At 35.2% G+C, this 24,021-nt stretch overlaps 1 protein-coding gene across 2 annotated transcripts in view; it reads right to left on the bottom strand.

Moving 5' to 3' along the window:
* Positions 1 to 1,257: 1,257 nt before the first annotated feature.
* EMB (embigin) overlaps positions 1,258 to 24,021 on the bottom strand; it is a 48,852-nt gene continuing 26,088 nt past the window's right edge. For both annotated transcript variants that reach the window (XM_055252421.2, XM_063622657.1), the window contains 7 exons: positions 18,182 to 18,368; positions 17,859 to 17,947; positions 12,718 to 12,845; positions 8,204 to 8,480; positions 7,348 to 7,381; positions 4,931 to 4,985; positions 1,258 to 4,362 (listed from right to left, as the gene is read on the bottom strand). In XM_055252421.2, the coding sequence (XP_055108396.1) occupies positions 4,345 to 4,362; positions 4,931 to 4,985; positions 7,348 to 7,381; positions 8,204 to 8,480; positions 12,718 to 12,845; positions 17,859 to 17,947; positions 18,182 to 18,368 (788 nt within the window). In that variant the 3' untranslated portion in view covers positions 1,258 to 4,344. The remainder of the gene's footprint in view (positions 4,363 to 4,930; positions 4,986 to 7,347; positions 7,382 to 8,203; positions 8,481 to 12,717; positions 12,846 to 17,858; positions 17,948 to 18,181; positions 18,369 to 24,021) is intronic.

Below are 24,021 nucleotides of genomic sequence, written 5' to 3'. Positions count from 1 at the left end.
ATCTATAAAAAAGTAGATATTAACTGTTTTTATAGCATAGGACCATTGTGTGGATTAAATGAACAAAACATGTCAAAGTCTTTTGCACAGTGCCCATCATATGCCATGCACTCAATTCCACTTATTATCCTTAGTGAAGCAGAATTCAATTGGTAAACAGGGCATGTAACTGACCTTCTGGATACAGTGCAGATATATGCCTAAGTATCATATGAAAGAAGGGCCCATAGTTCCATTTTCTTTTTCTCAATACTAGAGTAGGATAAATTCATGGTTAATTAATAAAAATCAAAATAGACATTACATAAATCTGTATAACTTAAGGTTCTAAAACAATTGAGTCATTCTTCTATTTTTCATTCATTCAGTATTTATTCAGAATATAGTACAAGTAGGTCACTTTGCCTTTAATTAATACTGCAACACATACTTGAACTTATTTCCACCTACAGATGAACAATACTAATGAGGAGTAAGTCCCCAATTCTTTGCATAGATTTGTTCGATTAGACAAAATGAAAGAAATGCTTTCAGTGATCAAAACTAAACTATGAAACTGTAAAAATAATTATACCTTTTAAGATTAAATTTTGAATTGGATCTGAGATATTCTGAAGTATACTGGCAGGTGAAAGTGGAATGAGGTTAGTGGAGTGAACACAAACATCAACTCTCTACAGTATGATGTAAAGAAATATAATCACTAAATTTCGGGGGTAACAGATACAGGGTCTTCCTCTGTCTCCCGGGCTAAAGTGCAGTGGCAATCATAGCTCAGTGCAGCATCAAACTCCTGGGCTCAAGTAATCCTCCCGCCTCAGCCACCCAAGTAGCTAGAACTACAGGCAAGTACCATGCCTGGCAAATTTCTTTTTTATTTTTTGTAGAGACAGGGTCTTACTATGTTGCCCAGGCTGGTCTCAAGTTCCTATCCTCATGTGATCCATCCTCCTTGGCCTCCCAAAGTTCTGAGATTATAGGTGTGAGCCACCACACCTGGCCTAAAATTATTGACATTTAAAATCTATGCATTATCTTATTAGAATAAAGGATAAAAATAAGGTTTGCATTTGTACTGTCCATGAAACGTTTATGAAGAACAACGGGAATTTAAATAAGTTGAAAGCAACATAATCTGTGTAATAGTTTAGGAATTAGAACTCGTTTTGCTCACAAGACACTAATTCATTATTACCAAAAATATGACTGGACCTTTATACTATTCTATGTGTTTTTCAAAGTAAAAGAAGCAAATACTGAAGTTATAAAAGTTTGTTTTATTAGAATATTTTTTTCAATTCTGATTTGTCACAATTTAGATTGTTTTTCTAAGAATAAGTAGAAATTTACAAAATTTAATTTTTATTTATACATTCATCCATTCAATACACATTTCAAGACAGCTGTATTGCACCCTTTCAGTGGTAGTTACAGGACAAAGAAAGAAAATAATCCAAGTGAGAGACCAACAAATGTATACTTATAACACAGAGTAATAAACACAAATAAATGTGGAGTTATTTAAGCATGTAAGATGGTACATGCTCTACCAGGTATGGGGGCTTCTCTAAGACACAAGATCAAAGTCTTGAAAGATAATCTGGGGTTAGTCAAGCAGGTAGAAGCGTGAAGAGCACTTTCTGAGCAGAATCTCCATGTGCCAAGTCTAGTTCAAGAGACTGGACAGAGATTAGCAATTTGGAGAATGCAATATTAAGAAATGGCAAAGGTGAGCCTACAGAGATTCCAAAGTTGCATAGTGAGGTTTGTGTTTGAGAAAGTGGACTCAGGCAGCCATGCAAAAGAGGGATTAATAGAAAACGAGACTGAGGTAGGAAAATCAAGGCATTAGCTGTTGCAGCGGGTGTGGGCAGAGTTGGGGAGGCAATGGGGTGGATTCATGAGCTATTAAAAAGGTCAAAGGAGCAGGGATTCATGACCCATAAGTATTAATTAATACAGAAGAAAATATCAGAATGAGTTCTAGATCGGGGCCTGAGCAGCTAGATGTTGGGATAGTAACAAAAAGACTGCAAAAGGAGAAGATTTACACTTTGGCAAAAAATCTATATGAAAGTATCTGGGAATTTTATGCCATCATTAAATCTACTTATTATGCTGAAAATGCTTGTTAGCTGGAAAGACTAAGAGAATTCCCCAAGGTGCCTAATATATAAACTTGGAGTAGTTTTCCTACTTCAGCTTTTATGAGGCTTATTATTTGCAGTCAATTTATAGTTGGTCAGTATTAATCCATTTATCATCTCTGTAAGATTGGTTAAGGAAGCAGATTAAAATCCAACAGTGGTAATTTTCTATAAGTCCTCTAGAGAGACTACAAAAAGCCAAAAATCAACTTTAATTTTTGAGTACTTTTCCTAGTTAAGGTTACTGAGATAAATTGTCTTTGCTAGAAAAAAATAAACAGTATTGCCAATTAAAAATTCAATTTACTATAGAAATATTTCTGATTATTTTACCTTTGGGAAGCAATGCTTCTTGCTTGAAAATTGTATCAGCCTCAATGGTTAGTGGTGGTAAAATGAAGAATGCATACTGCAGATGGGCTACACATTTGTTTCCTTGTGTTCTATATTCCCAGTCACAAATATACTGCTTTGAATTGTATTTAGTCAAACAGCAGACTTGACTAATATTTCCCTGAATTCAAATAGTTTAGATTAATTAAGCTAACTGATTGGCTATCGACCATTATATAGATATCACCCAAGTAATGTCGTCAAAATAATAATGAATTAAACTAAAATAAATGTATGGCCCTGAGACCAGAATAAAATGAAAACCAAGAATAAAATAAAGTTTGCCATTACTGGGATGTATTCAAGTTCAGCAAACTTATATATGTAGTTAAGATGCTTTACAACAAAATATTGCATTTTGTTATAGAACAAAGTATTGAGCAGCTTCCAAGTCACTACCTTATGTGTATTATTCATACTAATAATATTGGTAAACATTAGTGATACAATTTTCACTACCAAAATTTTATTATATTTTTCTTAGCGAATACATGGAGCAAATTTTTATAAAGTATTTCTTTTCAAATCATTGAATTCCTCCTCCCCAACCTTTAAATCCCCTAGTTGCTAAGAATCTTGGGTTCCACACCACCACTCTTTGCTTCTGTTCTTAAAGTTGTTGCCCTGTGAGCAGTGGGACACTGCACCCACCAGCTCCAAGGACACATCATGGTCATTTATGTTATCTAGTATCCTGTGGCATGATTTTAGTATTTCATTCAAGCATTAACAGCTTTTCATGTCGATTCAGATTTTATAAGATTTGATTACAGTGAGTTTATAAAATATTTCAGTTATATATGCAATAGAAACGAAGTATCCTGTTTTTGAAGATAAGTCTAAGGCATTCACAGCAATAAAAAAGAAGTGCTTTAGTACTTCTGGACTTCAGTCAAGGGAATTATTATTGTAAAGCACTAATAATGCAGGTTTAGATATTTAACCAGCCATAGATACCAGGAAGCCAGGTGTTAAATCAAAGACACCAGGAAACCATGAGCCACAAAAGCATCAGTGTAGCAGTGTTTTAAGTATTACGGCTATATGGACCTGCACCCTAAAACATAAACAATGGTTTACCTTATGAAGTTCAAAACCCTACTTAAAGACTAAGAAGCACTTTAGCCTGGTGGGGAAAGCAGTGGTTATGAGTGGAATAAAGACTGGAAAATTTGCTTTTGTAGTGCAGAGCTTTAGAGCAAGCACAGTTTTATTTATTTGCCTTAAACCAATATTTCCGGATAAAAGGTATATTTTTCTTGTGGAGATTGTAGAATAACTATCATTAGCAAAGGCAGAAAGTATTCATTTCAACTTAGTAAAGACATATTTTTTCACTATCACAGAAAGATGACCTTTACATAAAAATTGTTACATATACTTCCATAGATACTAAGCATGATTTTTTAAAAAACATAACTAAGACAAATGGCAAAGGCTTTCTTTCTCATGAATTCTTTGGTTATAAACAGGTTTTGAGTGATCTTTGTTCTATGAAGTATTAAGTGATTCTGCTGATACCTGTTCTGTGTGTCCTTTGAAGACCAGAATGTAATTAATTTTATTCTGGTCTAACATATTTATTCTGATTTACATTGCTTTTATGTAACATAATTACAGAATGAAAATATACCTTTAGACCTGAGACAGCCTATATCATTGATGAAGGTCCTGCTGAGCATGTTGCACAAGCTTTTCATCCTTTTGAAACTACAAACTCAGAGCCTCTTCATAGGAAGGATAAACAAAGCTGAAATACGAACTCTGTACATCTTCCAATGATTCTCGACATGATGTTTTGTATTCACTGGCCCAGAGACTCCTGAGTTAAATAAAGCATAATCAAATATAATTAGTATGTTCTGGTTATTTTATAGTAACTTACTATCACTTTAGCAAAGCAAAAAATACTGGGAAGTGAGGCATCCAATCTACTGCCAAAACAGAGCTCCTACTCTAATGTTGATGAACTAAAAATTTTGAATCTAATCAGCAAAGAAAGTTAGCTTATATGCATAAGTTTACACCCCAAATATATGGGAATATATGAAACTAAAATAACAGAAAATCCAGAAAATTTTAGAGGAAAACAAATAAAGCTACATGAAAAATTGTAAAAGAAACTAGTCCATGGTGATAAAATAAAATATGTAGCCAGTGCAAAAGATTTACTTCTAGATTGGTTGCTATGTGTCCTCTGGTGGAAAAGGAAAGTATTTATTTTTCTATAACTATACTGTATATTTTCCCCTATAATAGTGTAAGCAAGCATATTTGAGTACATCATAAATGACCAGATCTTTTACGGAACTAAAAAAAAGTAACTGATTAATAGCCTATGTATATTGAATTTTACCTTTTATTTGGAACATCATTCAGAAATAACTTACATTTTTTCTATGCCTGGGGACATTATTTTCTATACCATTGCTATCATCTGATTTCCTGTACAGAAAACAAAAAAGAAAATTACTAAATGCTTATATTATATAAAATTAAGTGAGTACATCACTGATACGGCTATCAGGTTAAAATTCAAACTGTCAATACAGACAGAATTCTTTCTTCCTAAAAATGTTTTACTTACAATGTTGAGTTTATTTTATGGCATTGCTTGAAGAGGAGCTGTTACCACAAATGATAGTGACAAAGGCTTGTTGATTTTATGCACAGGGAGAATTGCTTCTCCCCAAGCATGAGTGAGGACTTGGGCGTAAAGACCATAACTTATGTGTTGTTTTGGAAACATGCAAGGTAATAGCCAATTAGGAGGTCAGCCAACATGTGTGATATTGGTGCTATACATTTGTATGCTTATTACACTGAAATAGAGGTTAAAAATGGTTCTTTTTCCACCCAAAGTTTATCAGAGCAGGACTACAAATGTGAGCCTCAGATTATAAAGATTGACGAAAACTAAATAACCAGTATGCATAATGAATACCTTGCCCTTCAAGGTCTTGGGGGCAGGCTTCAATTATCAAATCATAATGCATATCATAAGACAGTGTTACTTATAATTAACTGATAATTAATATTTTCTAAAAAAAAGAAATCCCACCTGAGTGCTTCTTTTTCTTTTGTGTGTACTCTTCAAAAGCAGAATAATGGCCACTAAGAAAACACCTCAGCAACTACTGCAAGAAATGGTTTGAGGGGCACCAAAAAGCTCATTGTCCTGAATGAGTTCAAGTGCCCTTGATATTTGTATACAATCTAAAGATAGTGAAATAACTTAAAGAAAAGCTAAACACCTTCAGTGATCCTTAGGGTGCTGTACAAGATAAGCAAAATGATGTACATTAATCCAATTTCAGAAAAGTAATTCATCTTTTACACTATATATTGAATGCATTTTACATTGTTCAGAAGTGATGGTCCATTCCACACTGTTCTGGCACCATTCTTTCAGAGTGTGTTTTAAATCAGAATGCAACTTCCAAATGTGAGCTCAGAAGAATGGTTAGAGACAGTGGGAGGCAGAGCTCAGAGAACAGAGGAATCCGAGCAAGGTTCTGTTTTCAAATATGTCAATGACTGTCACGTTTGTTATATGATGCTAAGAACAAAAAAAAAAGGCCAATACGTGGAAATAGGAAAGATTAAAAGTTCAAATCAACATAAATAAGATATCTATGTTCTCCAGAAAGAGAAGGGATTCTCTTGGGAGTGATACAATTCTCTTCCAATTATGGGAGTCTATGATTCTAAGACAACATTGCTTTTCCCTATCTGGTGTTATAGGATTTCTGATGTAGTTATTTTGTGCCCTTAACTTGGAAGCTCATATCATATTGGTTTATTTTACCAGCCTATGTGAACGGAGTGAACATGATTATTTGAATAATGTCAACAAATATCTAAATGACAACTGTCTGCTCCACTCCTGCTATCCGTGCCTATAACACTCACTCCACAGAGCTCCTGTTGGCTGATAAACTCTAAGTGCCATTTTATGTTAGTTATACTTGCTCAGGCCTTCCACTTCTCAGGTTTCTTGCAGCAACTTTAGCCTCGTTTTCCTGGCCCCCAGCCCTTGGCTCTATTGCTCAGGCTTTAATCCCAGTCTTAGACATCTCTGTCACTGGCCTCTGTACTCAGTTCTCTGGCTTGGAGGCATTTGGAACTCCCATCTTTGCCAAACTAAATTATATCCCTGGTGATTTTATTTCCAGACCTCCTTATGCTTAACTCTAAACAAAGGCTGTGTAAGGAACCTGTGGCACAATTTGTGTTCTCTGAATAATAATAACTAATAGAATTCTAGGCCAGTGATTTTCAACAGACAGAGGATCAAAACCATTTGTAGATGTTTTCAAGAAATACAGATGCCATAGCCCCAACCCAAGAGGTTCTGATCCAGGATATTCAGCAAGGTCTGAGCAACTGTATTTTTAAAGAGACTCTTAAGTGATCAAAAATTGGCAGGCTTGAGAACTATTGCTTTAAAAAAATAATATTAAATACTTCCTGATGGTTACTGCACACCTTCTGTGCACCATAACCTATGCTATGCATTTACACATATAGAATATTCATTCCATCCAACAACCTCATATGGTGAGTACTATTATTAAATCCATTTTGTAGAGAAGAAAGCTCAGTACAGAGAAGTGCAGGTAGTAAGTGATGAAGAAGAATTCTCACGCAGGCAGGCAGACGTGGAATGCCACTTTCCACCACCACGTGGACATATACAGAAAATACTCCTCTGCCTTTTTCCCCCTAACTGCAAACATTTCATTCAATTTTATAATTCCCTGTATTTTACTCAAGTGAAAATTAATCTGTAAAAAATAATACTTACAGCTGTTCAATCTGCTCAAATTCTTTCCCCTCATCTGTGTAACAAAAGAAGAATTTGACTATGAAGTTGGTTTGTCATTTTTATGGAACATATATGCTCAATTAAACCTCCTTCCTAAGTAAGAAAGTACTATGCTGTTTCTCCTGTTTGGAATGAAGGAGAGACATGCTACCTTAAACACCTACACCTCCTTTATCTGCACTACAGACCTTATCTGCATTTCTGATCAAACATAGTAGTCTGGTATTTTCAAAAACATGACTGCTTAGTTTGTCATTATTTAAATCATTAAAAATGTAGTATAAAATCGGAAAGAATATAGGATGTAAGGTCAATTTTCTCGAGGATTACTGCTTTATCAACCTGTAACCCATCAGGCACAGGCCGCAAAAATAGGAAATGACAGGACAGTCTCTCTTTAATAAGAACTCTGGTTAATAAAATATTTTTTAAAATGATAATCTAAGTGAAAGAAAAATTGTTTGAGACTTTTTATATTAAGCTATCATAGATTTTTCTAATATTCCAGTGCCAGAATACATATCACCTAATTTGTACTTAGGTACCAGTAGCACCAAAAAAAAAAGGGGGGGTAGGGGGGAAAGAGAAAGAACAAAGGCATTTTTAATACTAAGTTTTTTCAGGAATTGAAACAGGAAGACCATGGATATATGTTTCCAGCTCACTGTCACCATTGTTATAAACCTAAATACTGCTCCAAATAAGAAAATGAAGATTTTCCCCAAAAATCCTAAAGTCATTGCAATGTATCAAATCATAATCCATATCATAAGTAAATGATACGTATAATTAACTGATAATACTTTCTAAAAAAAACAAAAAAAAGAAATCCCACCTGAGTGCTTCTTTTTCTTTTGTGTGTACTTTTCACAAAGCAGAATGGTGGCCACTAAAAGAACCACCTCAGCCACTATTGCAAGAAATGGTTTGAGGGGTACCAAATAGCTCAGCACCACAAGCTCAACGTGTTCTTCACTCTCGCCTAATTGAAACAGCGCACGGCACCAGTAAGATCCCCCATCTTCCTCCAAAAGTTCTGTTATCTTCAGCTTTGTTTCGTTAGCATATGTTCCATTGATGACATATTTATTCATTTGAACACCAACAGGAACCTAACATGAGGAGACATTAAAATCCATTCCTATCATAGTACATAAAAGATACATGATATAGTTTTTCAGTGAAAGCTGTAAGATAATGCCAACAACATTGCTTACTAGAGAAAGGCATGTTACAATTTGTGAGAGGTTATCTATAACAGGCTTAAGTCTTCTCAGAGTTTGATCTCCCAGGGAGCAAACAGAGAAAAAATGTATACATTGCTGTAAGGATTTAGCACCGAATGTTTCAAACTACAAAGAAGCAAATAGGTCAACATGGCTAAATATTATAGAAGAATTAAAAACAGAAAAATCCCAATCATCTGAGTCTCACATTCCTAACCTTGCCTAGTGCTTTAGTTAAAAGTACTTTTTCCTTCACAAGCACAGGCGCACATTCAAACTACCACCACCCCAGAAGCTACCATTTCTGATCATTTCTATAAAGGAAAATCGCTCATTCGGACAATGTGATTTCCCCAGGCACAAATGAAGATGAAACTTTCAGGCCTTTGGAGCTGATGTAGATAGAATGGAGGGGACCCTCTGTTAGCCTGGGATCTGAAGTGAACTGCACACCTTCTGTCTTTTCATATCTGAATTTCTTTCTCTCTCAGATAAGCTGGCTTCTAAGATTTGCTGGGCTTTCCACAGCCTCACAAGGTGCCATACTAAGCTATTTGGGGCTGTTTTATTTAATCTATTTAAATTAAATTTTATTCCCAAGCCATTTGATGATTTTCCTGCTCCATCACTCAACCGCACTGTTCAATAAATGCTAATCTGCATACAAATATTCTCAGAGCTTATCCAAGGAAGAACTATCTGTGAGTATATTATTCGCGCAAAAAAAAAATTCCAGTAACCTGGCACCATGTGCACAACACTGCCTGGAATGTGTGGTACTGATTGGTCAGAGCTAATCAATCAAAGTACCATATTTTTAATAAGTACCCAGCTGATTCTGATGCACATGGTTGCTCTACATTTTGAAAAGGCATTTGTGCTCAAGTTTTGACCTGTGTCCTATTCCCCAAACTTTTCTCACACCCTAATAAGACTCATGCTTAGAGTCAAATTAAGAGGATAATGACTAGTATGGCAATGGACAAAAGCACCAGTATGTGCTTTTTCAACATCTGATATAATTAGAGGAAGGCTAATGTTTTTCAGGTATTGTTGTACCACATACACATCAATAAATAAAGCTGTGTATTTCAAATACCACAGCTGACATTTGTTTTTATAAAATTACACTTTTTAAAAAAAAATTACATATACACAATGATTGCCTTTCCTCATCATCCATCAGAAGACAAGCAGGAGTAGGAATGGCTTTAGTCTGCATCTATGGGATTTGGTTGGAGCTATTTCATTGAAAAACTAAACCTGTTAGCACAGAATAATTCACACTCCCTTCTGAATCATCTGTCATCCGTCAATAGTCTATAATAACACCAATTTTGTCTAAGAAGAAATTTAATATTTCATTGTAACATCTACACTGTCTCACATGTTCATTCTACAATTATAGCTTGCCTTTAACAGGACTTTAATTGTAATGCTTATTAGTGCCAGAGCAAAGGAAGGGTGTCTCCTAAAGGACAATGTCCTGAATTTTCCTGCCATTAGAGGCTATTTGGGGAGAAGAAAGGAAACCAGGAATTATTTATAAAATACTCATGCTTTTCCTAATATCAGCTCTTTCAACAGTGATTTCTCTTAGTAAAAAAGGAATTAAAAGTATTTGGCTTCTCTCAGGTAGCTTGAAAAGGCCAATGACACTGATAGAATCTAACATGTAATGATTGTATATCTAGAAAACCCCATTGTCTCAGCCCAAAATCTCCTTAAGCTGATTAGCAACTTCGGCAAAGTCTCAGGATACAAAATCAATGTACAAAAATCACAAGCATTCTTGTACACCAATAACAGACAAACAGAGAGCCAAATCATGAGTGAACTCCCATTCACAATTGCTTCAAAGAGAATAAAATACCTAGGAATCCAACTTACAAGGGATGTGAAGGACCTCTTCAAGGAGAACTACAAACCACTGCTCAATGAAATCAAAGAGCATACAAACAAATGGAAGAACATTCCATGCTCATGGGTTGGAAGAATCAATATCGTGAAAATGGCCATACTGCCCAAGGTAATTTACAGATTCAATGCCATCCCCATCAAGCTACCAATGACTTTCTTCACAGAATTGGAAAAAACTACTTTAAAGTTCATATGGAACCAAAAAGGAGCCCGCATCGCCAAGTCAATCCTAAGCCAAAAGAACAAAGCTGGAGGCATCACGCTACCTGACTTTAAACTATACTACAAGGCTACAGTAACCAAAACAGCATGGTACTGGTACCACAACAGAGACATAGATCAATGGAACAGAACAGAGCCCTCAGAAATGATGCCGCATATCTACAACTATCTGATCTTTGACAAACCTGACAAAAACAAGAAATGGGGAAAGGATTCCCTATTTAATAAATGGTGCTGGGAAAACTGGCTAGCCATATGTAGAAAGCTGAAACTGGATCCCTTCCTTACACCTTATACAAAAATTAATTCAAGATGGATTAAAGACTTAAATGTTAGACCTAAAACCATTAAAATCCTACAAGAGAACCTAGGCAATACCATTCAGGACATAGGCGTGGGCAAGGACTTCATGTCTAAAACACCAAAAGCAATGGCAACAAAAGCCAAAATTGACAAATGGGATCTAATTAAACTAAGGAGCTTCTGCACGGCAAAAGAAACTACCATCAGAGTGAACAGGCAACCTACAGAATGGGAGAAAATTTTTGCAACCTACTCATCTGACAAAGGGCTAATATCCAGAATCTACAATGAACTCAAACATATTTACAAGAAAAAAACAAACAACCCCATCACAGCAAAGGACATGAACAGACACTTCTCAAAAGAAGACATTTATGCAGCCAAGAAACACATGAAGAAATGCTCATCATCACTGGCCATCAGAGAAATGCAAATCAAAACCACAGTGAGATACCATCTCACACCAGTTAGAATGGCCATCATTAAAAAATCAGGAAACAACAGGTGCTGGAGAGGATGTGGAGAAATAGGAACACTTTTACACTGTTGGTGGGACTGTAAACTAGTTCAACCATTGTGGAAGTCAGTGTGGCGATTCCTCAGGGATCTAGAACTAGAAATACCATTTGACCCAGCCATCCCATTACTGGGTATATACCCAAAGGACTATAAATCATGCTGCTATAAAGATACATGCACACGTACGTTTATTGCGGCACTATTCACAATAGCAAAGAGTTGGAACCAACCCAAATGTCCAACAACGATAGACTGGATTAAGAAAATGTGGCACATATACACCATGGAATACTATGCAGCCATAAAAAATGATGAGTTCGTGTCCTTTGTAGGGACATGGATGAAATTGGAAAACAGCATTCTCAGTAAACTATCGCAGGGACAAAAAACCAAACACCGCATGTTCTCACTCATAGGTGGGAATTGAACAATGAGAACTCATGGACACAGGAAGGGGAACATCACACTCTGGGGACTGTTGTGGGGTGGGGGTAGGGGGGAGGGACAGCATTAGGAGATATACCTAATGCTAAATGACGAGTTAATGGGTGCAGCAAAACAACATGGCACATGGATACATATGTAACAAACCTGCACATTGTGCACATGTACCCTAAAACCTAAAGTATAATAAAAAAATAAAATAAAATAAAATAAAGTAAAAAAAAAAAAAGAATCTAACATGTAAGATTAAGTTACAAAGTTTTCATTATTTTCTCAAATAGTGCCATTATTTTGCATTCTATCACAGATGTTTCAGGAGACAGAAGCCCAAAAAGCTGTCTAGCATTTTTTCTAGTTACTTTCATGGAATGATTTTTAAAAAGAATATTTTCTAATGGGGTTATTTCTAAACTAGGCAACTATACACAAAATGTAATTTCTTTTCAAAGAATGTAATTAAATTGTTAAACCTAAAAAACAAACTGCCAGCTAATGAAACGTTAAGAGTACCTTCATATGTATAATGTAAACATGCCAAAAACCATCAAATGACAACTCCGTTTGTCACTGCTCTTTCTTTATGAACATAAGCTAAATAACAAGATAACAAAAGTACAAATCATTCTAGGAATGCTGAGTCTGTTACAATCTTGTTATTTCTTAAATAAATGTTTTTTGTTGTTGTTGTTTTCTTCAAATCAAGGAACTATCTTACCTTTACACTCCCATTACTACTGTACCAGGTCCAATTTAAAGGAAAACAATTTTGACATTTACATGTCAAGACAGCAGAATCCCCTACGTAAGAGATCAATGGCTTGTTTTTCCCATGAAGTTCAGGGACTGAGAATAAAATAGAGAAATGTATGTTACTGAAAGAGTTTAGGTAAAGGAAATGTATTAAATGTGCAGATGTGGTCTCCTTTCATTTTTCATTACATTATTTTACATACTTTCAGTTATATATAAATGAAACTAATTTATAGTAGTTAGTAGTAATAATAATAGTAGATAGATTCAATATAATTGTCTCCAATGTATAGAAATGGAAGGTCTTCTATTATTGAGACTAACAACAAAAGTATTGTTCCTTTTTGGATAAGTTACATGTTTTGGGTAAGAAAGAGGCTTCATGTTTTCAAACCCCTGTTCCTTCTTCCCACCTACTAAGCTACCTTAGAGTAATTATTTTCTTCAAAGTTTTAACCTCAGGTAGCATTTGAGTGAGAAGATAAAATTTCCAGGATAGGAAATCTTTAGTTGACACTAATTTATGAAAAGCCAGCAAAGAGTTAGAGAAGGTGGGAACAAGGAACAAAGGAAAATTAACAGAAAGAGAACAGCGTTAAGAAAGAAAATAAGATTTAAAAATGCTTTCATGTGGTTTTATAAAAAATATATATATACTAATATCCATTATGATAAATTTCCTAGTCAAGGAAATTTAAAGTAGATTCCATTAGAAACAGAATACAAATGAGCACTGAATTTAGAAAAAAAATAAGTTTTAAGGGTGTAAATAACTTGGTAAAGAATATTAAAAGATAACAGCATGAACAGTACAATGAAAAGCCTACATGGTGCATCACTTCCTTCTGATTGACCTTGAAGGATGTATTATAGAAGGGACACTTGCATTGAAGATGTAGACTCATCAACTAAGACTATTTTGTTAATTTTTTTCTTTTACTTTTCTCAATTTTACCAGGTTTTTTGCTTCTTTTGGTTTTGTGTGTCTGTGTGTGTGCACATGCGTGTGTTTGTGTGTTTACTTTTTTCATTTATATGTTTAGTTTGCCAGTAGGGAAAGAATGTGTGAAATAATGTCAACTAAAGACCTGCAGATAAGCAGAGATTGGAGCTTGGCTAAAATAGGGATTCTTTGCTGAAGCCACAAGGTTCCCTACAACCTGAGAGGAAAAGCAGCCACACTTCCTGAGTTCCATCTGAAGAGGCACAAGATGCATTAGTGCATTACTAGGGCAATGACCTCTACAGCCCTGTTAGGCTTACCTTAAAACAAACACTGTTTCGGAGTGCAGGCTTTGCATTAGACACTAAGTAGTTAAGGACACAGTTTCCGCTTTCCCAGGTTGTTTATCTCTCAGATATCCTATTTCTCAATCTCTACATGTTTCTTTCTGGCAATTGAGTCATGCTTTAGCAGGAAAATATGTGTTGAAATAGGTTCAAAATACCAAAATTTACCCACAGGCTAAGAATAAAATGTGGAAGAAAGGTAATTCTTGGGGAAAAACCTGGCAGAATATACACTGCTTTTCAGTATTCCTCGAAGAGCCACCTGCTTGGGAAGCATACTGGAAACTGCAAGGGGCTTTTCAAGAAAGTTGAGTATTCTATGAGCTTTGATGAGGAACATATGACTATGTTATTAAACCATCCCAACTAAATATTAAAATCAGGCTGTAAATTGCAGGTAGCTGACAATGACTGAGTGACAACATGGAAAAGCTGAAACCAAAATTCTGTTTTCTTGCCATCTCTTCAGTTTTCTTGATTATCCCCTAGACTAATGACTAAAATACCATAAACCATGCTTTTGTTCTGCTATATATGGCTAATAACAGCAGTGTGGATTTAAATTATAAAATGCACTATGTTCAGGCAACATGACATCTGTTTGAACTATTCTGGGGTTCAGGGCCACAGCTTATATTTGGAAATATTTATTAATATAAGGACAGTGAGACAGTATTCTAATGTGCCCTGTTGACCTCTTAAGACTTTGCATAAAGTAGGATGCATTAGAGTGCTAGGGTTGGAATAAACCAGGTTTGAAGGAGGTGAAATTGCTGATTCAGGCTAGTTTCTAGGAAGATGGGGTTTGGATATACCCAGTAAAAGTAACAGCTCTCTGGAGTTGTAAAATTGGAGACTATATTTGTGTATTCATGAACTAGAACAAATTGGCCTAAATGTCATATTGGTTCAAAGACTTTTAGGTATCACCAAATTAGGAAAAAAGATTACTCCATGTAGTAAAAGAATGCTAACTATACTTCAACACTGGGATCCAGGGCTGAAGTCCCAGGTGATTCTATTATGCTACCTTTCCATACTTTATATTTTTAGATACTTCCAGGGGAAGACAGATAGTTGACCTATGACAGGCTTCACTACATTTGGTACTATCAAAATCTCATCATGACTTCCAAAAAGTTCTTGCTCTTTACCAATTAAATTTCTGCATACTTTCTACTAAGAGATTTTAACATTGATAAATATTATGGAAGCTTTCAGCAACCACTCAGAATATTGGATCCACTACTGAGAAACACTGTAGACCATCACTCATCTTTCTCTTTCTTGGGTGGCAAGTAATCAGCAACATATTAGCAGTCACAAATTTCCAGTGTACACTTTTGCTGTCTCCTCTGTCCTGGCATCAACAGTGAAACACATAAAGTCAGCAGGTTTTTGTGCGTTGAACCAATCAGTAATCTTGAGGGACTTTGACAACCTTGTAGTAGTAAATCAACAAGCACCCATAAAGACAGCAGCAGGGACTTTGCTGATGAATTGTTCTGAAGACTCAGGCTCATGCACTATAGGTGGCTCATGTAGTCAATGGCAGAAAAATTTATCTTTGGCTCAATTTAAAATAGAGAATAAAACAGGCTTTTCATCTACATGCAGTTGTAAGTCTTCTAAGAAAAGATAATTATTGTTCTTAGGAAAAACCATTAAGTAAACCATATGGAGAAATAATATAATAGGACATTTATAAAAATACACACCATTTTATAAGGCTTTCAGACCTATTAAATAACTATAATATCAATAATGTACAGATGTCTTTAAATACTACTCAAGTAAAATTATTTCTCTAAGCAATATTCAATTTAGAAGAATTATAGAGAATTTTTATTTTACGAAGGAAGATTTGAAAGGACCCAACTTATTAATTTTATAAATATCTTCAAGATATAATACATACTTAAAAGTTATGTTAATGTTAAAGGGGCATTAAAAACAAATTAGCTAACCTAAACTGCTTCAAGACAACTAGAAAAAAAAAAAAGTAAATGTTCAGTGATTCTTTGCTTTCCTTAAAGCCTTGATTTAAATCCTAGGCCTTGGGTCAGCGCTGCTGACACCAGCCAAAATCAGCTTAGTTATGTCAAAACAGTTGAAGAATCAAGAGGCCTTCCGTGTGAATACTTGCAATTCAATGTATTGGTATGTTGAAAAGCAAAATGCTTGTTAATCTTCACATTAGACACAAGAATGATCACTTCCACATAATAATTTAAGTAATTATCAAAACTAATGAGAAAAATGTGTTATCTTCAATATTGAAAGCAGGTATGACTAGTATATATTTCCAGAGCACAATGTCTTAGAAAAAAAATGAAAAGTGTTTAAAGTTGAGTATCTTGGGAGCACTTTAAGTCACAAGATTCTGTGAGCATTTCCTCAGAATTTGTAGGCCTTCTTTACATATTTTTTTAAAAACTCAATAAAGCATGTTCGCTGAAATTTTGTGTGTTTAGTATTACATTTTGCTCATTGGGAAGAAAAAGAAAGAGAAAGGGAGGAAAAAAGGAAGGAAGGAGGAAGGAAGGGAAGGAAGAAAACGAACTCAAAAGGTGGGAGGGAAGAAAGGACAGAAAAAGGGAAAGGAAAAGAGAGATTAAGGAAAGAGGAGGGGAAGGGCAGATGAGGCAGGAGAGGGAAAAATGAAATGCGTAAGGAAAAGGAAACTGAAAGGAAACGTATATGGTGTTATCTAGTCCTTCACTAAGTTAAAGGCAAATGGAGGGAAAAAAGTTAAGAAAGAATATACACGACTAAAATAATCAAAGAATGATACTAGTTTCTGCTTTTGGAGAGACCAAGACATATAAATACAAGAATTTATTATATTCACCACATTGGAACAATTACAAAGCCATAAAAATAAAATGACTCTGTGAGTGCAGAAGGGATGCAATGAGGGACAAAAGAGTGAACCACTAGATCATGGCAATGGTGAAGCAAGCCATTCTGCTATTGATGGAGCCTTGAGAATAGCATCCACATTCTGTCACGGCAGACAGTCGGGCTTTAGGAGTTTTAGGAAAAGTTAAAATTTTCATGTTTCCTGGGAAATTAGTGCAAAGCAGAGTCCAACGTAGTTAATATGGCAACAGATTGCATTTCCCAAATACCAGCACGATATTATGGTTCACTAATCACCACAAAATACTGGGTTTTTCATAATGATAATTATCTAATTCAAATAACTAGTCTTTATTATGAGATTGAGACCTTCCTGAGTTTTGGTTTAATGATGGTAATAGTAAAATATTTTAATTCGTTTGTTTCCAAGGAAAAGAAATGTGGATGATATTCTGGGGCTTGTATATATCTTTAAACCTCCTTACTTGGTAAGATAAAAAGTAGGCAACCCTTTGTGCATCTCCATATTATTTTTAAGTTTTATGGATCCTAAAATCCCATGTCCTGGAGCTATTGATATAGAACATCAACCCACACTCTCAGAGGCTGGGACCACAATAACTTAGAGATGTGGAGGACAATTATAAAAGCTATGAATTTAAAGGGATAAATAAAGAAATTCAGGCGACTGATATAATTCACTAATAATGTGGTAGGCTGGCCTTTTGAACTAAAACCTGTGTTTTAAATTGACGAATAGAAGCAGGAAGGAATTGGACTTGGGGGATACAAGACAATTTTCAAGGCTGCCCCTTGTGGCTCTGGAAAGCATATGACTTTCTTTCAGCTACATTAGGTTTATTATTGTAAAAATAATTTAAAAATTACAGGATTGAGAAATCTAAGAACATAATGCTGAAGTTATTAACTATTCCTCAAGTTATTAATACTGACCTTTGAAATTAAATGTTCCCCTTTGTTCCTTTTCCTCTCGAAAGAAACAAGAATAACTTCCCATTTGTTTGCTATTAATGATGGTGAACCTAAAGATAATTCAAGTTATTAATATAGGCTTAGTTCTCAAAACCTTCTTAATGAAAATGAAAAGACTTAGCCATTAATCAAAATTAAAAAAGAGAAATAATTCTGTAAATATGCAAATTAGAATATTAGCATAACATTCAAGTGGCTGCAGAGGAAAGAATGCTCAGTCAGCAAGAATATTTAGAATCAAGCTACTTTTGGTGAGCAAGGTAGGTTAAAATTTGTATACTCACCTGTATTGGGTATACAAGGTGCTTCCTGTCGCACTGACAAGATAATTATTCTCAAGTTGTTCACCATCTTTTTTCCAAGTCACATTTACTGCATTCAAATTCCCAGATGCTGTGAACTGGCATGTGAGATTTACATTAGAAGGCCTTTCCAAAGTGATATTTTTTTCTACTAGCATACTAGAATGTTCTGTTGGCACAAAAGAGGACAAAATGTGAAAGTTATATTCAGAGGAATCTAATATATAAAACATTTTATATTGTTAACAGTAGTGTTTTATTGACAATTTCTTTTTTTTTTTTTAACTCAACAATGTTTATTAGAAGGCAACTGTTTTTATTTTTTTTCAAGGGAACAATAGAACCACAAGCATTAGCGAAAGATGAATTATCTTTGAAGTTTTGAATGTTTGAACCAGATTTGGATCATATTGATGATGGCCCCTTGTGATAAGCTTGTTTCTTTTGGATAATCTTCAACCTAAAATTACTAATTACTGAAAAATCAGATTAATGCATTATTTTCTTAATAATACAGAAAGGTAAAAGTCTGTGTGGAATATACGGAGTGTCACTTGTGCACCATGTAATAATGAATATTTAGAAACAGATTCAACACTGAAACACTTAAAGCAAATTTCAGGGGCTAACTCCAATATTACATATACAAGGAAGCACTGGTCAGATTCATTTTAAGTAGTCATAAATAATTTCAAACAGTTACCTCCAAAAAAGAAACATTCTTAATATAATTTAACAGAAGTTCTGAAACTAAAATTTTCCAAGATTAACTGGTAGTTCATTGTAAATGAACCTAATGAACAGAATTTATTACTCCACTGTGGAAAATGCTATCAAATAACTAAGGAATATATATGGAATAAGTGTACATATGTAAAATATTGTTACTAGAGTTAAATATGTGCGAAAGTCCATTTATCCCAAGTCCTGTCTGAAAAGGAGGGGTACATTGGTAAACATTTTGGAGTGCTTAAAAATGCCAAAAACAAAATGGTAATTTCTACTTTGATAAAGTAAAAAAGTTAAATGTGTGTAAAAAGTGTTCTGTGTCCTTCTACTCCAGCATCGTCTCATGTAAAATAAGAAAGCCCTAAAATACTGTTGGAGAGAAAAAATTAACTAGGTTGCTACCTTATTAGCCTAAATACTTTTTTCCATTTTGTTAGATTTTGCCTTTCTTTTGGAAGGAAGGAAGGAGGCGATATTCTGGATTATAAAAATGAATTGGAAACATTATCACAATTCCAGACAATTTCTTAATGTAACATTCATTTGAAGACTTATTCCTCTATCAACATAGTTGGTTCCCTTTCTTATTCCCTTTTATATGCACACCTAGAGAAAAGTTTTGATCCAACATTAACACAATTAAAAAAAAACCTAAAGCTGTGATAGTTACCTCCTTAAGCTCTGTACTAAACAGAATATAGGGTAGAGAGTACCCTATAACGTGCCATATGCTCTGACAGTGTAAAAACAGCACAACTATAAATACAAACACACACTCATGGGTGAGAATGGAATGCCTGTTTCAGTAATTTTGAGTAATCACGTTGTTGGTAGTTGTTATGAGAATGTTTTGTCTGTAACGTGGATTTGAGTGATATATTATATTCTAACCATTCCTAGTCTTCTTCAGAACCTGTAGGGACTGGATATAGACATAGGTACAGGACAGAGAATTTAAATAAGCATCCAGTAGTTCTGAATTTTAACTGAATTTCAATATCAGTATGAATTCATGAGGTGTTTATCCTTCTTTTTGACTTTCAAAATAGATATTTATTTTGGATTGATTGATTATCATACGAACGCTTAACATTAGACCTTCCTTCTTAGCAAATTTTTTAAACTTGTACCTAAAAAGTAGTCTGAAAGGTTCTCAATTTCTCTTCCCATCTACAGGTGGGAAGAGAAGGAGCTAACCCTTAGAGAAGCTTTAGGGAAGTTGAGGTGTTTATCTTGAAAACAACACACACACACACACACAGACACACACAGACACACACACACACACACACACACACACTGAAGGGGTCCAGAATATGCCAAGATAACGTACAGATTATTTTGAGCAGAAGGCATTTGAGTTCCTAAAAAGCTACTCTGACTAAAAGCAGAGCCTTTCAAAGGAACTCCAAAAAACCTCCATTGTCATAAATCCCCTCCCTAGGAGCAATAGGGAGAATAGACTCTTATCACTGAACAAGAGAAATCTTCACACCACACCTAAACAGACACTGTCACAAAACTGTATCTTCCACCTGTTATCTAAAAGGCTCATTTATCTTTCCTAAAACTCATTTCGTTTTTCCATAAGCGGCCTTTCTCTCCTCCTCTCCTTACCCTACTAAGATCGTATATAAGCCCCCACTTTTAACTGCCCCTTTGAGCTACATGTTTTTGTAAATTTTGTCCATATGTGATTAAATACACTTTTTGTTTTGCTAATCTATCTTTTGTCAGTTTAATTCACTGAGCCTGAAACTGTACAGAATTACAGAGAAAAAGTTCCTCCCTGACAGTTTGGCAAGGAATATGGAATGGTTAGGACTCTCCACCCTTCCACTCCAACCCGATTTCCAAAGCCTGAGATTTCAGGACCTCTGACCCAGCAGGTAAGTACAAGCTTTTTTTTTTTTTTACCAGTATCCCAGAAACCCAGATTTCTGGGATACTGGTGTAAAAAAAAAAGGGTGCACTAGAGCAAGAGCAGTAAGAGCCTCTACTTGTCTTTTGTTTCTTCAGTTTAACCCTCAGGTTCCCAACCACTACCTATCCAACAATACATACATACACACACACGTGCGTGCGCATGCACACACACACACACACACACTTAGGGAAAACACAAAAAAGCTAACTTTAATTTTGAACAGTGGCAAATAAAGAAAAAATATTAAGCATGTAACTTGTTTGTCCTACACTAACTGTATCACTGGCTAACCAAACAGTAGAGAAGTTAAACGTTCTCTTTATAGAAAAATTCCAGCAAATGAATAAAAAAGAAATCATACAAATAGACCATAATGATGCTGCAACCCCTAGCGAATCATGGATCTAGGCACTTTGCATCAGCTGCTGCAATAATTTCAAAAACAGAATTATGTCTCTCTTGAGGAAGAATACCCCACTACCTAGGATATAGTCTTGTCAAAAAAGGTGCTGGAGGAGGTTCTTGAAACTGGTTAAGTCTCTTGATCCAATTCCCAGTTTACAGGAAATATGGATTATGGAAGAACACATTAACCTACATTTCACGAAAGTAATCAACAAAATCCAGATTCTGGGAAAATTCTACATAATAAATGATCTGTTTTTTTCTTTTTCTGTCTTTTTTTTTTTTTTTTGAGATGGAGTTCCATTCTCGTTGCCCAGGCTGGAGTGCAATGGTGCTGTCTCAGCTCACTGCAACCTCCGCCCCCCAGAGTCAAGCGATTCTCCTGCCTCAGCCCCCCCAAGTAGCTGGGACCACAGGCGCATGCCACCATGCCTGGCTAACTTTTTTTTGTATTTTTAGCAGAGATGGGGTTTCACCATGTTTGCCAGGCTAGTCTCAAACTCCTGACCTCAGGTGATCTGCCTGCCTTGGCCTCCCAAGGTGCTGAGATTACAGGCATGAGCCACCGCACCTGGCCTGGTTTTTTCAATAGATAAATTTTAAAAGGGAGAGAGATGTCTCTGTATTGGAGGTCAGGTGCTATGTTTGGGGCACCTGAAGATTATAAGATACTCAAAAAATACCTTTAAAAGAAAAGCAAAACTGAACTGTAATATTTAGGGATGCATACCTGGGTAATAAAACAATATAGAAAAGCAAGAAAGTGACTGCATAAAAATCAGAATAGTGGTAATTACTCTTAAGGGAAGAGAAGGAGTTGTGTTTGGAAGACGGTAGTGCATCATATAAACAAATTTCTCAAGCTCTTCTCATTCTCAATAATGGTATAGTATGATTAAATGTAGAATGCAGAGCCAAAATGTAGAAAGAAAAATAATACAACTCAAATAAAGTGGTCAGGTGCAATGGTTCATGCCTGTAATCCCAGTAATTTGGGAGGCTGAGGTGTGTGGGATTGCTTGAGCACAGGCGTTCTAGACCAGCCTGGGCAACATGGTGAGACCTCATCTCAAAAAAAAAAAAAAAAAAAAAAAAAAAAAGAAAGAAAGAAAAAATTAGCCAGGCTTGGTAGTGCATGCCTGTGGTCCCATCTAGTCGTAGGCAGAGGTGGGAGGATCTCTTGAGCCTGAGAGTTGAGGCTGCAGTCAGCTAAGGTGGCATCACTGCACTCCAGGCAAGGTGATAAAGCAGGGCCCTGTCTCAGGAAAAAAAAAAAAAAATTCTATCACTTTTAATTACATTTGAAACTTTTCAAAATGCTTCCATAAGCAAGGACCAGATGCAAGGTTTGCAGATAGTGAAGTACAGCTCATGCAAAGTGCTTTGTGAGCACATGCTTGAAATAACTACTTGTATAATTGCAAAATTGCTGAATTGAATTTAATGCTCAAAAAGAAAAATAACATTTGATGTCTCTAGAATACATATATTGCCAGAGGCTACCTTATTCCTTGCAGTTCCTTTTACTGTGCTCTATTTCACTATCCTAGTATATTTTAAACATTTTGCTAGCCACACCAAATTATTCCAACTACCTTTTAAATGTTGGTGCCCATTAGGATTTTGTTCTCTGGTCTCTTTACTTCTCAATTTGGCACTCCTTTGTTGGATTCAACTATTAACTCTAATGCTCTTTACTTGCAAAATTAGAACCTCCACTGAAGTCTTTTTTTTATTTTATAGCTCCAGGGGTCTACGGAGTGTCTAAATCTGGATATCCCATGGGAACTTCAAACTCAAAATATCCGAGAGCGAGCTATTAATGTTTCCTTGCACTGACCTATAACACTGAATCACATGCAGTAGTATTTAGTTGATTCTACCGCTAAAATGTCAAACAAATTTGCCCAGTTTTATCCAACCCTCCTATTACTGGCCTTTATTATCTTTCACCAAGACCAGGCAAATTATCTAATTTCTCTTGGCCAGTTTCTCTTGAAGCAAAACTCTCTCTTTGAGCAAAACTCAAATTGTTTAACTGCCTTGATTCTATACCTTGCATTTGAAAATCAAAGTATCTTTGTATTAGACATCAGTTTCCTTATTTGTAAGGCGGGACAATAATATTTCATGAGATTGTAAAATGTTCTATCATAACAAAAGCCAACAGTAATATAGCAATTAATAAATGTAATATAGCAATTAATATATACACCAACAGTATATATATAAACATCAACAGTAATATAATATAGCAATTAATAAATGCCCACTTCTCACCATTACCTCACTGGGGAATATTATAAAAACTATCATATATGGTGCTAAGGGTTATATGTTGATTAAATCATTTAATCTTCACAACAGCTTTATGAGGTAAGTATCACTGTTACAATTCCAATTTTAGAGATGAGGCAAAGAGAGGCTGACTATCTTGTCTAAAATCACACATCAAGGCAAAGGCAACACTGAATCTCAGATTTAGGAATGCCTGAGTCCAGATTGTGATAACCAACAGAATATACCAACTCTCAAACATATTAAATTCTCATTACAATGGAATTAACTTCATCACCTTCAAACTGTTGAACCAAGATTTTAAATAAAAGAAAATATTAATAGAAGATTAAAGAAATGTACAGTGTAGCTATATACCAATGTGAATGTGATGATAAATGAACAGTGAAATCAAGATATTTTAAAAATACACATTTTCAACTAAACATAGTTTTACATAACTTAAAATGCAACACAGTTTTTC

Source organism: Symphalangus syndactylus, chromosome 18 (assembly GCF_028878055.3).
Source record: "Symphalangus syndactylus isolate Jambi chromosome 18, NHGRI_mSymSyn1-v2.1_pri, whole genome shotgun sequence".
Taxonomy (NCBI): domain Eukaryota; kingdom Metazoa; phylum Chordata; class Mammalia; order Primates; family Hylobatidae; genus Symphalangus; species Symphalangus syndactylus.
This window is presented reverse-complemented; position numbering and strand designations above follow the sequence as displayed.